The sequence below is a fragment of the Lissotriton vulgaris genome, chromosome 10 (genome assembly GCF_964263255.1).
Source record: "Lissotriton vulgaris chromosome 10, aLisVul1.2, whole genome shotgun sequence".
Classification (NCBI taxonomy): Eukaryota; Metazoa; Chordata; class Amphibia; order Caudata; family Salamandridae; genus Lissotriton; species Lissotriton vulgaris.
Window position 1 is genome coordinate 159,830,644 of NC_141698.1, and position 16,890 is coordinate 159,847,533.

Below are 16,890 nucleotides of genomic sequence, written 5' to 3' on the forward strand. Positions count from 1 at the left end.
AAAATGGTAAATAAGTTAGCAGCCAGGGTGCATAGCCTTCATTACCTTACATTAAGTGGTTTTTGAATGATGGTGACAATATATTAAGATTACTCTTGCTAAATTAGGCCTCCAAGACGAACATCAAGAAGGGGGATTATAAGCATGTGAGGGCCCAGAATTCCATAGCTAGAGGATGAGTACACAGAATTACACAGATAGAGGATGAACAAACATTTTGTAAAGGAAACCAAGTGCAAGCTAGAAAATAAATATTTAATTTCAAATTCACAAAAGGAAATTGCCTTTTTACGTTTAGTACCAGTTTATAGCATAGAAGGAGTTACTGCAATAACAACTGATAATGAATATTTTAAGATACTCCTATATACAATGTAAGATTTTCCTTCGTTTGACAATGGAGTGAGTATAAATCACACAAAAGTTGTATGCAGCTTAAAATTTTGGAAATTGATGAGTGACAAAAGGCCTTAAGATCTGGATAACACAAGAAGTTCCGTAAACAATTACTAACAGTATGTTCAGAAGGGCTGAGTTTATCAAGCAGTAAAATCCAGTAAGGTCTTTGGGATAACCACAATTAACATGTATGAGGTACTTGTACATATAATTGATTTAATGGGCATTATTTGCATATTTGTTTGAAATCTCAACAGGATTTTACTTTCCACTGGGTTGATGAGCCTAGCCATATGCTTAACCACATATAAATTGATTTAGTCTTTTCCACTATAGAAGGACACAAGTAAATCAAATAAATTGAGAAATTTCAGAGATGATAAAGGTTAATGAAAACTGCCCTGCTGGCTAAAATGCGATTTGAAATCAATTCTTACCACCTTCAAAACATAAAATGGATCTTCTTGCGTGTTGGATGAATGCCCCTGCTAGTTTCCACAGTTTAATATTGTCTGTGTTGCAAATACCCTGCAGAATTCTAATTTGTTTTGCTGTCTACAGAGTCTAGAATGGTATACTACTCAGATCTGACTGTGGCGAGCCACTGCCATCTCTATATGAACAGCAACAGCTCTTTGTTCCCTCTAAATAAGTTGCAATGGTTGTCCATTAATCTAATACTTTGTGTTGTTGCACAGTCCTTTCTTAAAATATGCTCTCCTTATTGATACAAATTGGAAGTCTGCAATGGACCGGATTCAACTGCAGCATTGGACTTGCAAGCCCCCTCCCCAGAGAATGCTTCACGTACAGATGTTAGAATACTGCTGTTGAACACAGGTGTTAGTTTTTGATGTTCCTCTACACCAGGTGTAAAATCCCTTAAGTGCCAGACAAAGAGCTTTCAGTGTCTGTTTACTGCAGTGTGAAGTCTCCTTTAAATAGCCACATCCTATCCCCAAAGTCAATACACCAACAATAATCCTTCTTCGATAGGCACAGAATCTTTAGTATGCTTCCTGTTAGTCCATCTTCTGAATTGTGCATATTACCTTAACTGTATTAGGTAGGACACGTTTTCCAAAGCTAATTAAGGGTATTTACAAGGGTCTGTTAAGACAGTGTCAGAGACCACTTCTATTAATCCTTTAATGTCACTGCATCTCTTCTTCAGTCATTCAATTCCTTGGCACTATTTATGAAATCAGAATTTGAGCATGATCATCTTTTATTGTGGTGTGTCACTGTACATGTTATTTTATTATGAGAACGGTAGAGAATTAGAATTAAAACCAAAATATGGTCACGTTCTCTAATGAGTGATGAATCAGACAGCTGTGTCCCAGATTCCCTTTTTTGGATAGTCAGCCATTAACAGGCCATACAAAAATAGTGTAGTCAAGGTATAACCCTTTTTCTGTGTTATCTTAGGCTGCTTTGTTGACAACTGAACACGTCCAGTCGATACACTCCTATGCAAGGGCCTGATAATGTCTGTGGCTGTTACTGAATCTTCTTCAGCGTCTTGCACAGTGGCAAGCATTCTACCGATGTCAGGACTGCACAGTTCCTTTGAGGTACCACATTCCTCCATAACTCGCGCAGCAGTCCTACAAGAAATAAAAGGAAAAAAGTCTGTAAGAAATCAGAAGCACCCATCTACAGCAAACTAGATTAGAAAAGTACACCTAGAGTGCATTTCACAGTGTAAAATGTAAAGTGCAAAAAAAGTGTAAAAGCGTTTAGGACTTCAAGTTTTCCCCCTTCATTTCCCCAGGATAATCTGAAGCAGCATTTTCATAAAAACAAAAAACGGCATTCCACACATACGACCTGGAAGCCAACAGCTCAAGGAAAATAACCAACCATTTTAAAACAATGGTGGAATATCTCCTGTTCACCAATTAAAAGGAGGCGCATCACCATATTGGGGTCGTTCTCTGTGCCGTCAGCAGATTTGCAACTTCAAAACATCAATCATTCCTCCACTTTTTATGTTTTTTCTAGTTTTGTTTTGGTCATCTCTTATTTAAACACCAAGTAACATAACAGTTCTCCTTTAAAACAGACAGTCCTCTTTAAGGTATTATTACGGACTACTATTTATATATTTTTTAGTAAAAACACATTTTCCTGAATGCATTTCTACAAGATGTAGAATCTTGTCCCACTTTCTGATCAGATCACCTTTCTAGTGCCGGAAAGTACACAGAATCACAACGTCTCCATATTGTTGCTTTAGTCACTGCCCAACTCATCTCTCGCTCTATAAGTGGCTGCAACCCCTCTCAAGAAGGAAACATATCTACAGAACAGAAGAACTGGTTGACTCATTTAAAGGCTTTTGTCATCACATAAAAGTTGAAGTGACGATGGCTTGCAAATAGTGTTATCACTGGCAATCGGTCGGGGTACCAGTCTAACCCATTGTTTCTCACCCTCTGTGCCACTTCCTTGCCCACTGTGGCACTAAAACCAAGCTACACTCAACTGAAGAGGTGGAGAAGTGTGGCTCACTGGTTAGAGCAGGCAGACCCTGAAGCAGAGGTCAGACCCGGGACCAGGGTTCAATTCCCCGCTTTGGCGGGTCTCGGGCTCAAAATTCCACGGACTCGACAATTCTCGCTCTGGTGCCTACTCAACTCACGGGGTCACACTCTGCAACTCTGGGCAATAGCTTGCTTAATCTCCACTACGGCCCCTCGCGGCGGGATGCCTGGCTTTCACCTTGTGGACACCCTGCTGTGGTTTCTCACAGGGGAATACCAGGACGGGTTCCCTAAGCAAGCGCCGGGACCCTTACGGGCAGCTGTGCGCTTTACAAGTCCAGCACATTTACATTTACATTTACATTTAAAACCAGCCTTGGGTTGCTTGTGTTCTGGTTGTGGAGACAGTGGCGCAGGCGGAGTAGCGGCGCCCCACGGCGCGGAGCAGCAAAGAAAGGAAAAAATAAAATAACGGAATGTTACCATCATTTAATTTTTCTTCCTGGCGTGGCAGTGCGTGAGAGGGTGGGCGGAGCTGCGGAGGAGGAGTGGTAAAACACTACTGTGCGCAATGACTGTTTGGTCGGCCCTCTCCGTTCACCCAAAACAGTCATGAACACTCCCCTGTTCTCCATGCATGGAGAACATGCCATCCCCAACAACACCTGGCTGAGCGCGGTGTCACAGCGCTCAGACCAATCACAACGCTACATTGCAGTGTTGTAATTGGCTTAGGGGTGGGAGGCTGGATCCCTGCCTTAGGTTCCGACATGGAGCCGGACACAGGCGAGCAGGAGAGAAGACGCGGGACCCGGCAGCAGAGTACGTTTTTTTTTTTAAAAGCAGCCCGCAAGACCACCACCCGCCTTCCTATCAATATTGGTGTTATTTGAATCCAGAATATGGCTTTTTAAGTGTCTGTAGTCAAGTACGCTGTGTAAAATAATTCACGAGTAGCTTAAGTTGTAATACTTCAAGTACCAAACTGGAATTTTGATTACAAAGGAAATCTTTAAACACGTTTGTCAAACTAAATCCATGACATACCTCACTGAAGAGCAAACTTCCTTCAGCAATTACCAAATCCTGTGCCATCTCAGTATATCTGATAGCAGATGGGTACATACTTTCCAGAAGTTTGGGGTTAAAATAGATTGAAATTACATAAAATGAAAACCTATCTAGGCATGTGGTTGTGAAAAGTCTCCTAAAAATCGACACGTAAAGCACTGCATTCCCACCTTCCCGAGCCAGCATATCAATTCTAAGGAATAATGTCCGGTGCAGAAAATGACAAAGCAATAGGAATATGTTTTTTTTTTAAAACAAATTTTATTAAGCATTTTTTACATCATAGCTTACAATTCAGGTTATACAATAAAGCCTTGCCAGCATCCCATAATGCCAGTGCATACAGGGCATTTATCACTCATCTGTCATACCATCATACTAAATGGCATGCATACTGTAGCGTATTATTATCCTGTTACTTCTTCTGGTATGCGTAATTTAGACTGGCCACCTATTTCTTTTATATAACCATCAGGATTGCAATTCATATCAATCTGCAAACTATCTTCTAGTTCCTGCAACAATGATCAAGTACCCCAAATCCCTTCCCACTCCCTCCCTCCCTCCCTCCTCCTAGTCTTGCCTTAGCTTGTTGTGCCGTAGTGCCCTATTCGGGTTTATTCAGTGAAATCGTTAACTAGATGACCAATACTTTTTGTGCCGAGGTAGTATATACTTGAATATATTTAGACTCCTTTGTTTTAGACCCCTTCTTGCCCTTCCTCGACTGTGTCGTTTAGTGGATGCTTCAGGAGGGTCACCAACACTTCCCATGCTCTAGCTGTTTCTAGAGATCCTCCGCCTCTTCTGACCTTGCTCAGTCTTAACGCCCCCTTGTACGTTGCCCAGCTTATAAATTACTTCTTCCACCTTTCCACCCCGGGGCCCCCCTGTGCCTTCCAATACTTGGCGATCTCTCTTTTGGCTGTCAGTTGTGCTAGGTCTTGGAACTTGCTTGTTATTTTGACTTTGGAGGTGTGGGGAAACCAGTGCAAGAGACAGTATCCTGGTGTGACCTGCACTTCTTTCTCCATCACCTCCGCCATCGTCGCTGTCACTGCCCTCCAAAAACTCCCTATCTTAGGGCAATCCCAGGACATGTATGAGAATGCAGCATTGGTCTCCCCGTAGCGGGGGCATAGAGCTGTGTGTGTCCCAAAGTGCTTGTTGATGCGGCGTGCTGGAGTGAGGTAAGCCCTATGTAGAAGACGAACTGTGTTATCGTGCACTCAAATTTTAATCAACACTTTTTAGTGAAATGCTTATCAAAGTTCTGGTTGGCGCAGGAGTCAGACTTCCGGAATCTCCATTGAGACACTTTGTTGCCCGTTTGCATACCCCTGATGAAGGGTCCATGTTTGGTGACCCGAAATGCATTGGGTAACATAAGAAGTTGTATATTATATGAAGACCACAACATAAGACTAAAATTATGTATGCCAGTTCATGGATAAATCATTGAAATTGAAAATTTGAAAAAATTGTTGAAGAAGGTTAACAATTTGCAAATAATAAATTGAATTTCGTGAAGAAACCAGTGGTGTTTCTATGAATATTGTGCGCACATTTTGGTGGGTAGTTGATTCTCCCCACAACACATCTTTGTAAGCCCTATGTAGCACGTAAACATTTATTAACTGGAACCTGGCGTTTCTAGTAAGCCTTGGTGCCCTCTCTACTAAAATGTCCCATGTTTTCTCCTATATGTCTGTTCCCAAATCATCTTCTTATCTTTCCCGTAACTGGGTGAGTGCAGACAGTGACTCATTACTGAGACGTCGGTACAGACAAGTGACCACTTTCAACGTCCAAGAAGCTGACACAACATATTGACAAATTCCAGATGTTGGTGGTTCAGAGAGACCTTCTCCCAAGTGTTTTCGAATTGCCTTCTTGAGGGCATTATAGAGTAAGAGATGACCTCGAGGTATATCATATTGCTCACTAAATTAATTAAATGGCAGTTGGGATCCATCCTCATAACATGCCCATGGTGGTCACCGCAGCCTCCGCCCAATTTCTAACCCCCGCCAATCCCTGCCGTGTGGGTGCGCCATGCGTTGGGTCAGGTGGGATCTCCGGGGCATATGGATTTTAGTTTTTGATCTCTGTTGAGTCCTTGCCCAACAATTATGTACAACTTTGACTTAATTGGTTTCTTCCCCCCCCCTCCGTGCGGGCAACTGGAACACTATGTTACAATACTCTTAGACTTGAGACTGTGTCATCTAGCTGGTTTATACCCCTCACCCTCCTGGCCACCCATTTTGTGAACCACAGGAACTGTGCTGCAAGATAGTAATATTCGAAACCCGGTAGAGCTAGGCCTCCTGCTCGCTTTGGCCTCGCGAGTGTAGCCCACGCCACTCTACGCCTGCCCGTCCCCATAAGAAAGTAATCCCCTGCGATTTCAGGTAACGAAACACTCCTGCCGGGATCCAGACAGGCAGCACCACAAATAGATAAGGTAGTCTCAGCAGTGTCAACATTTTCAGTAGTGATACCCTCCCCATTACTAACATGGGTAAAGACCCCCAGAAGGTGAGACTCTACTTCACTCCACTAATAGCTTTCCCTATATTACCTACCAATAAATCCGCCCGGTCATGATAGATATTAACTCCTAGGTAAGGAAGACATCTATTCTCCCATGATACTTCCACCTCCATGTGCGGCTTCCCTCGCCCTGCTTTGGTGGGGGAAAGGCATGATTTCTCAATCAAGTCTAACATGCAAGTCATGCAGATATATAATAAAACGATTAATCCCTGTCCCTTGGGTATAATGCCCTCCATGTATCTATCAGTTACATGGGGGAATCCCTCAGGGGTGGATGGGAGCGATCTAAGGCAACATCAGACACAATTAAAATCCCCGCCCAAAATCACTGATCCGGACAAATGTGGAGCCAACTGTCTGGAAAGAACCGCTAAAAAGGAAGTGTGATCAATATTTGGCCCATATACAAGCCCAATTGTTATGTCTCTTCCATCTATTAGGACTACGTAGCGCCCCTCAAATCCACTATGTGTCTGGTGCACTGATTTTTTTTTTTTTAACTAACTTAATTGGCAATTGGTATCATTTCGGACAATCATGTATCTTGGTACCAACATGTTCTAGCTTTAATTGGCAAAAGCCTTTCCCATAGCCCCTTCTGCATTCCCTTTAGGTTCTGAGTAAATATGCCCTTGCCCATTCTCGGTTATGCAGGGAGAATGGTGATTTGGACTCATGTGTCCCCCATCCCAAACTAATAAAAAAACAGGCAACCAAGCCCCCGCCCCCCTCCCCGCACTGCTGTCTCCCCATTGCACCCCTGGAACTTGGAAGGTTATCCCCCCTCTATCGGATCGTGTGTGGAGGCACCCTCGTAGGTGCTCCCTGCCCTGCAGCTACTCTTTTCTGTGAGGGCACTTTATCTGTCCCTCCCTGTCCGTGATCCCCAGAGCCTCTCCGTCCCCCTCTCGATCACTAGTGATGTTCTTGCTGTGATGGTCTTTCTGGAGTAGATGCGGCAGATACCTGACCATCTCACTGTATGTCTCCCACTAGTGTGTCTAGTGCACTGGTATGGGACTCCTGCCATCACCCATATAAGCACCCCTCTCGCAAAGGCGGAAGAATTTGTATAGTACACCTGACCTCTCCACCTTTTCTGTAGATCCTCCCCTTCCCTAGTCATGTGCGTTTCTTGCAGCAGCGCAATGCGTGTCCCCTCCTAGTTGGGTAAGCATGAATCTTATGGCATTTAGTCCTGGTGTGCATCCCTCTCACGTTCCCGATCTCTGAAGTGGAGTAGCTGAGCTACAACTGAGCGCGGAGGAGCTCCTGGCTGGGGGGGCCACACCAGGACCCTGTGCACCCTCTCCAGCGCATAGAATGAGGATAGGCCCACCAGGGCCACCCCGGTCTTCAGCCAGTTCTTCAAGTACAGTACCATGTTGCTACCTTCCTCGCGTTCCGGGATCCCAGTGATGCGCAAGTTATTCCTACGGGACCTTCCTTCGCGGTCTTCTGTTCATTTCCAGTGTAAGCAACCTGCTCATCACTTCTGACAGGGACTTGTTCAGCTCAGCTACATCCGACAGGATATCCTCCATTGTGCCCTCCGTATTCGTCACTCTTTCTGCTAGGCGGCGTTGATCATCCTCGAGTAGGCTCAGGTCTGTACCGATGGCATCTATCTTTGTCTCAAGGGCCTCACGGGAAGCTGTGATTGCTTGCATGATGTCTGCCAACGTTGGCTGGGACTGGACAACCTCCTTTGTTGCCCCCCCCCCCCGGTGTCGTCCTCCTCATCAGTCTCCTCCTGACAGGATCCATGTTATCTTGCATTTGTTTTTTAGGTAATCTCCCCATTCCCGGCAGGTGAGAGCCGGTATACACCCGTTACTACGCATCTTTTACTCCGCACTACCATTACAACGCGACTTTTACTCCGCATACCATTACAACGCATTGCGCTGGGGGGCGCTCTAGGATAGGGAATAAGTATAATTTACTATCCAACACCTTCCCTAGGGTCCACGGGGACTGGAGTTAGAATAGTAAATTATACTTACCACTATCCAGCACCCCAAAGCGCTATGCGTTGTAATGGTATGCGTTGTAAAAGTCGCGTTGTAACGGTATGCGGAGTAAAAGTATGCGGAGTAACATGGTACATCCGTGAGAGCCAGTCTCTGCTGTAGTGGATGTCCGATTGGTGGGGGCTGTGGGACCTCCGCACCCTCTGTGTTTGATCTCCTGCTGTGTGGCTCCGTGTCCCTGAGCTTCACTTTTCTGGGGAGGTGGTGATGCCTACTTCTCAAGCAGCTAGCTGCTTCAGCTCAATCCCCCTGGGCCTCCCCTCTCGTGGTCGTTCAGCGGTTCAAGATTAGGGACCTCCCGGCCAACAAGGCCTCGAGTCCGATCCTTCTGGGACTGTCTACTTTGTTGTACGAGAGTTGTGGTCACGCGGTCGTCTTGAGTGTCCACAGTGCTTTGCTTCTAAGGTGCTAGTAGACCCATGCAGACTTCCCACTCTTCTCAACATGTGGCAGCTCCCAACCACACTGCCCTCCAAATGCGCAACAACTGGATCTTGCTCTCGGCTTCTGGCCTCCCTCTGAGCCGTGTTGATACGTCGCCCCACATGGGGAGGTCTCCCAAGACTGGTGATACCCCGAACCTCTGACTGTTGCGCCTCAGTCTCTGTGGCAGTAGGCCTCCGCGTGCCCTCTTGATCCGCTTCCCGGTTGCTAGGGCTCCACTGCGGTCTCGTCCCCGCTCTCACTTTCAGCCCATCTGCGGATCGCTCCGCGCTTTGGCTGCAGGTGGGAACCCCTCTCCTCCGTCTCTCTACAACTGCTCATCTCTTAAGTTGCACTCGCTGATTCCGTCACGGGGGTTAACACCACCGCCAGTTCCCTTCTCAGCCGTCCCAGTCAGGTGGGCACGGCAGCGGGCTCAGGATATAATTGTTCATTTTTCCCGTTGGGTCGTCTTAGTCCTCCGATACACTTAACTTTAGGGGGGCCAGCGGCAGTCTCAGGCAGCCTCCACAGCGGTTCACAGGGAGAAGGCCTGAAACAGATCAGATCCGCCACCATATCACAGGTCTCCCGTAAGTGTCAGCCGACCCAGATCTCCGTCTGCCCTCTGCAATGAAAGCGCCTCTACGAGGCTACGCTTGCCCATTCTGCCCCCATGTTGCAGATTCCTGACTCTGCCAGGGGAGAGGTCAGCTCGTTCAACTAAGAGCTCCGACCAGGGGGCCTGCACTCCTCAGCTAGTGGCCGCCATGAGGCCGTACCTCTTCCTCTTCAGCGCAGAGTGTCCTCGGCTCGGCACTCAACTTCCAGTGCCCCCCTTTTGCTCAGCAGGCACTCCTCAGCCCCCTCATATATTTCATGGGGGTGTGAGGTGTCAGGATGGTACTTGATGGGAGATCGTCGGGGTTCCGCAAGACCCATCTCACTCCATTGGCGTCTAGCTACCCCTCCCCCCAAAGCAACAGTAATATGTTTAAGGAGAAAAAGAAAAAGAAAAAATAACTATGGCTAAATGCATGCCGCTAAGCAAATGGCAGCTAAAATGAAGCCTTTCAGTCGGCCAAAGTTATCCTGGGGAAAAGGAGCTACTAGGATTCACCTGTCATCAATATTACATGATAGGACAGTACAAAAATACTGAGCTGAAAACATATTATAAAGACCCACAGCTAGGAAAATCAGTTTATCTGATCCTGGGTTCGGAAAGCATGAAGTATTTTACGTGAGATAACGCTTATTGAGTCTTATAAAGTTTTCATAAAGTACACTAAATGTGCAACAATATTACGGCATAAAAAGTATTAGTTTGCACTACACTTCTAAGCAGACATTTTACATTTAAACTGAGGAAACACATGTCCACTATATCTTTAAATAGCAAAGCTCTCAAACTCTGTATTTTTTATTACATTTTTTCATTTTCGTGACAGCTTTATACAAACAATAATAAAATTAGATAATTCATTACACATAATTATCCAATTATTCTGGTTTCAATCTTCGTTAAATATAGAGCACTGCATAAAGTTAATTTCAAAGCTTCTTATCAAAATATAAATAATTTCCCAGAGAAAAGAAAGAGAAGTTTAACTCTGGCAAATTATATGACCTGCCTGGAGGCTAGGAGTTCCTAACTTCCAACCACTCAGCAAAAAGGGTTCCAAATCTGATCTCCCATCATCCTACCCTTCTGGCTTTCCATTGATACTGATTACTCTCCAGATGTAATATTGAGAGTAACCTCGTCAGCCATTGATGATGCTTGGGGGGTTCTGGATTGAGCAAGGCACCTGCAGTACAAATTTGAGCTACCGCCATGGACACAAAAACAAAATATTGAAATTCAGTGCCCCCAGCGCGGTTATTTACTCCTAAAAGCCTGAGCTGGGGAGACAGTACTGTCTTTGTTTGCAGAGAGGCCCAGTAGAACCGGGTTGTCCCTTGCTTGAGAGAATCCAGCACTGGGCAATTATAAAACAAACCCAAGATCTGCCTCCTGGATGCCACAGGACTGACAGCTTGATCCAGGGTTCCTCCCTCAACTAGTAAGTTGGCCAGGGTTTGGTAGATTGTACAATGTCTTGTAGTGCTGAGCAGCTCTCAAACTTTGTTATTTAGAAATTGTATAAATGAAGTTCCCAAAGTAGCCATTAAATAATTTGGCAGTATATTAAAAATAAGTACATAATCATAGCCAAAAAAAAGAGAAAGGGACAACGAAAGGCAGAAGAGTCCAAGTGTACTTAACAATGCTAAATGTCATTAGTAGTTATCATCCTGCCTTTCCAAGAACATGTAGTTTACTGGTAGGTTGTTTACTAAACATATATTTCATTGAAGGCAGGACCTACTGGCGCCAGAGGGGTGATTATCAATATTAATATATTTAAGAGTGATGAAAACGCACATGGCGACATATCAGTGGAAAAGGTAATGAAATGACTATGGTGGGATAGAGGTATACTTGTGGTGGCCGGTCGCCTCCTCACTGAGGCACAAAGACGGATTAACAAATCCAAAATATGCATTAAAGATCAATGTAGTAACCAGTGCAGCATCCTGCAAGGTAATACCTGTAGAGAGCACAGCCTTAACCACAGGAAAATAATTCAGTGTTAAGGGAGGAAGTACAAAATGAACACTGTAAGGCAGCCTTCTGTTGAGATCACCTTTGCCAGCTTTGCCGCAAGGTTATGGAAGGAAGACATTACAATACACATTGGTGAGCCAAAAAGGTCTGAGACTTCAGACCATAGTGGATTGATCCCAGAGGAATCAGCAATCCATTTCTTAGTACCAGACAGACTGTTTAATCAAGAGATATTTCTTAAAAGTGGTTTTATTTGTTTTTCCAAGACATAATAGAGGAAAGGCAATGCTCAAGTGAAGAGTGTTCCAGATTCTCAGGACACAACCCGACGAAGATGGACAGAGTTTGTTCCTTTTTGTTGCTTGGAATCTCCAGGTATAGTCTGTGTGTGGAGACAGTCTACAATATTTTCTTCTATTTTTTTCTCTTTTATAGAGTTTTATATAGAGCAAACTTGACCCGGTATCCGGTATCAGAGCACTTTACAAAGCACCATTTGTGTTACATGACACTGTTGTAGTTTCTCCCTCTCCTCCCCTGCCCTTGGTACCTTCCCACCTTCCCTCTCCTTTTGGAACATTCCTGGAGTTCGCCTTGGAATATTGCCTCTGTGTGACCTGTCATACAAAGAGTGGTTGACTGCCAATAAAGACTCATAATTCTTACCTGCTGCCTCTTGAGAAATATTTACAATAGACACATTCTTCATTTTTGTTAGGCACAGTGAGATTAAGTGATTTGCTCAGAATCACAGGATGTTCAGCGTCATTGCCGAGACGCGAACCTGGTTCCCCAGATTTAATTTTATTTTTTTTTTAATTTTAAATTACACTTGTATAGCGCTATCTACCCGGAGGCCTCGTAGCGCTCATGACTGACACTTTATTAGCGCAGGAGCAGGGCAGATCAGTGTGCTTTTGCATACAAGTGTGTTTTAAGGGTTTTCCTGAAGGCAAGATGGTTAGTGGTTTCCCGAAGAAATAGGGGGAGGGCGTTCCAGAGCCTGGCCGCGGTATGTGAAAAGGAGCGGCCACCCCATCGAGCCTTCTTGACTCTGACGGAGGTGGCCAGCTGAAGGGAGCCAGAACGGAGGGAACGCACAGGCACGTAGGGGGTGACCAAGGTCTGCAGAATTGCGGGACCAGTGTGATAGAAGGCCTTGTGTAGAATACACATAGATTTGAACTGCACTCTCGCCGCAATAGGGAGCCAATGGAGTTCTCTTAAGGCATCCCTAGCTGACTGTCGGCGAGGAAGATTGTAAAGAAGGCGGGCCGCACTGTTTTGGGTGACTTGGAGCTTTTGGATAACAAAGGAAGGGGCTCCCAAAAAAAGAGCATTCCCATAGTCCAGGCGCGATAATATCAGGGCCTGGACCAGTATCCTCCTGGCCTGAAAAGGAAGCAGGGGGAGCACCTTCCGCAGCATCCTCATCAACCCAAAACAGGTGGCTGCAATCTTGGTGGCTTGTACTGAAAAGTTCAAGGCTGGGTCAAGCCAGATCCCTAGGCTCTTTATCTGGGGCTTGGGAGTCGGGGGCTCACCCAGACATGGTGGCCAGATGGATGTAAAAGCGGAGGGGGAAGAATTCCCCAACAGAATGACATCCGTTTTCTCCCCATTAAGTTTTAGACAGGAGGAATGCATCCATCTGGCGACCGCCTCCAGACAGGGACCTAAGGTGTGGGACGAACCCTCTGCGTGGTCTAAAGAGACCACCAGTTGGGTATCGTCCGCGTAGGTGACAATACGCACACCGAAGGGTTGGACTATCCTGTCTAGAGGCTCCATATAAACATTAAACAGGGTGGGGCTCAGGGAGGAGCCCTGAGGAACCCCACACCTGAGAGAATGTTTAGATGATACTGCCTCACCCTCAAAGACCTGGAAAAACCGGTCGGTCAAGAAGGATGTCAGCCATTCCAGGGCAGCGCCCGACACGCCCATGTCCGTCAGTCGTTGCAGCAACGTGACATGGTTCACCGTGTCGAACGCGGCACTCAGGTCCAATAAAATAATGGCGACTTTCCCACCCTGATCCAGCACAGCTCTTGCTTCTTCCGTGACCGCTAGAAGCGCAGTTTCTGTCCCATGTCGCGGACGAAACCCTGTCTGAGAGGCATGCAGGAGACCGTTTGTCTCCAGATAGTTCGTTAGGGTGTTGTTTACGTGCCTCTCAAGCAGTTTGCTCAACCAGGGGAGCAGGGAGATGGGACGGTAGTTTGCCATGTTACTTTGGTCAAGATTGGGCTTTTTCAGAAGCGCTCTTACCATTGCGCACTTCCATGGCGGGGGAACGGATTTGGAGGAAATGGAGGTGTTAAGAACATCCAATATAATGGGACGGATCGTATCCATCGCCAGTTTAAGAGTATGTGGGGGTGCTGGATCATTGGGTGATCCAGAGGTGACTTTAGCAGTCAGTTTATCTAGTGCCGGGGCGTCCAAAGGAGGAATTGTCTCTAGCCTACAAGAATCCAAGGCATCGGAGGTTGGGGGAGTGGAGGGTTCCAGCTCGTTATTTGTGTCCTCAAATGAGGAGTAGATTGTAAGAATCTTTTGAGAGAAAAAGTTAGCCAGATCGTTGCAGCGGTTTTGAGCGCCCTCAGTATCGGGGCATTCGACTGGGGGGGAAACGAGGGATTTCACAATTTAAAAAATTTCCCTAGGGGCATTAGCGGCTGCTTGAATTCTGCTGTCGTAGAAGGAGGTTTGTGCTAGTTTTAGCTCCTGTTTGTAGAGCCTAATATTGGCTCTATATTCATCCTTCTTAGTTTGGGAATAGTCCTGTCTCCAGGCTCTCTCCTGCTTACGACAGGCTAATTTCATACTCCTAAGTGCGGGGGTATACCATGGAGCAGCTTTTGGTTTTTTGGTAAGATTGTTGTTTTGAGCAGGGAGAACCATATCAAGTGTAGAGGTGATCCAGCCGTCAAAATTGTTAGCTGCTATGTTGGCATGCATCACCTTCCCGGGGGGATCTCTAGCCAAAGCAGCTTCCCATGCAGGGAGGGGGAGAGAAGACCATTTCCTAGCTTGGTGTTTGGCGAGACAGTGGGCAGAGGGGAGGGTATTTGTGCGCCAGATGAAAGGTATCACAAAATGATCCGTCCAAGGTAAAGGGATGGAGGGCTCCACTGTGATGTCGTTGATATTACTAAAGACAGTGTCGAGAAGATGACCTCTATTGTGTGTTACATGGAATCCCTTTTGATAGAGGTCCAATGCTTGAAGATTAGCACGGAGCGAGTTAGCGGCAGTGTCGAGAGGATCATCAAAGTGCAAGTTGAGGTCCCCCAACAGGGTAAAATTCGGTGAAGATAAGACGACACTGGCAGCCAACTCAGTGATCTTAGTAATAAAATCACTAAGGGCGCCGGGAGGACGGTAGATCAGAATGCCAGAGAAGGTGGTAGTAGGGGAGAGTTCTAGCGCAAATTGAAGACTTTCGCAGGTCGATGAGGTAAGTGGGGTGGTTCGGCACTTATAATTGTTCCGATAAACAATAGCCAGTCCACCGCCTCTCCCAATTTGGCGATCCAATCTCTTAAGAGTGAATCCAGGTGGGATGGCTTCAACAATGGTCGGGTCGTTGTCTGCCTGAAGCCAGGTTTCTGTTAGGAAAAGGGCGTGGGGATTGAGCTCCTCAATCAATAAACGTAATTCGGTGTGGTGTTTATTAAAAGACCTACAGTTTAGTAGGAACATTCTCCACTCCTGAACGGAAAATGGGCGTCGGTTGACGCGAATTGAGGGACTCCAATTACAGTTATTACAGGAAAAATCAGAAAGAGTAGGCAGAACCAGATGCTCACAAGCCGGACTAGTAGCATAACGTAGGGCATGGAGTGTGGAACAGTCATACACCATCGTGGGCGCAGCCACAGCCATGATAGGCAGATCTTACCGCAGGTAGCAGGAAGCGTCTGGACGCGGACTGGCGCAGACTGGCTTCTCTCTGGCGCCTCTCCGGCGCGTCTGCGGCGCTACCGCTGCGCGTCACCGCTGCGCGAATGAGCGAGGGACTAAGTAGGTTAGGCGGAGTGGGAGACTAGCGCGTCAACCCACCAAGTATGGCCGCCTCCAATGGAGCAACCAGGAAGTAGTGCTGCTTGCCTCCCTCCACATCAAACAGCACTAGAAGCTGCGGTGGACCGGGGAGTGAGCGAGCACACAGCAAGTAATTGATTACACAATGCACAGGTATTTAAAAACGGTCTAAAAGCAATTATTCAGCAGGAATACAAGAACACGCTTGTAGCAGTCCTACTTGCTACCAAGCGCTAGCGCGGTGAATTTGTCTGTCAATTTCGAGCGCGCTTCAGGCCAGCCCTTTAGTAATCAGGGCGGAGTGGGAGACTAGCGCGTCAACCCACCAAGTATGGCCGCCTCCAATGGAGCAACCAGGAAGTAGTGCTGCTTGCCTCCCTCCACATCAAACAGCACTAGAAGCTGCGGTGGACCGGGGAGTGAGCGAGCACACAGCAAGTAATTGATTACACAATGCACAGGTATTTAAAAACGGTCTAAAAGCAATTATTCAGCAGGAATACAAGAACACGCTTGTAGCAGTCCTACTTGCTACCAAGCGCTAGCGCGGTGAATTTGTCTGTCAATTTCGAGCGCGCTTCAGGCCAGCCCTTTAGTAATCAGGGCGGAGTGGGAGACTAGCGCGTCAACCCACCAAGTATGGCTGTCTCCAATGGAGCAACCAGGAAGTAGTGCTGCTTGCCTCCCTCCACATCAAACAGCACTAGAAGCTGCAGTGGACCGGGGAGTGAGCGAGCACACAGCAAGTAATTGATTACACAATGCACAGGTATTTAAAAACGGTCTAAAAGCAATTATTCAGCAGGAATACAAGAACATGCTTGTAGCAGTCCTACTTGCTACCAAGCGCTAGCGCGGTGAATTTGTCTGTCAATTCAAGGTTGACCGCCCTAGCTATTAGGCCAACTCCTCTCCCCAACTTTTTCTGTTGCTCCACTGTCAATAACCTCGTCTGCATGACCCCTATCGAGACATTCAACAGTGTAGATTGTGAGCTTGCAGGGGAACCAGGAGACAGACCACCTGCCTCTTATACATACCTGCGCCATAATCCCACTCGATGCCAATCTGTAACTACTAAACAGAAAGGGTGTAACTTTCAATTCAGTCTTGCGTTGGACTGGCCTATAGGTCAGACAGTGCCCAAGGACTTCACTGGACCAAACTTTACTGTTGATTTCCCCGATATTAAAGCAGCCATGCCTTCAGGAAGCTCACACAAATGAAGTCTTTCATATTTGACAAACACTTTCAC

At 46.3% G+C, this 16,890-nt stretch overlaps 1 protein-coding gene across 1 annotated transcript in view; it reads right to left on the bottom strand.

The window, feature by feature from the left end:
- Positions 1–241: 241 nt before the first annotated feature.
- Positions 242–16,890, bottom strand: part of POLR3E (RNA polymerase III subunit E) — a 300,274-nt gene continuing 283,625 nt past the window's right edge. Inside the window, exon 21 of the mRNA XM_086940764.1 lies at positions 242–2,009. Coding sequence (XP_086796890.1) covers positions 1,953–2,009 — 57 coding nt within the window. The 3' untranslated portion in view covers positions 242–1,952. The remainder of the gene's footprint in view (positions 2,010–16,890) is intronic.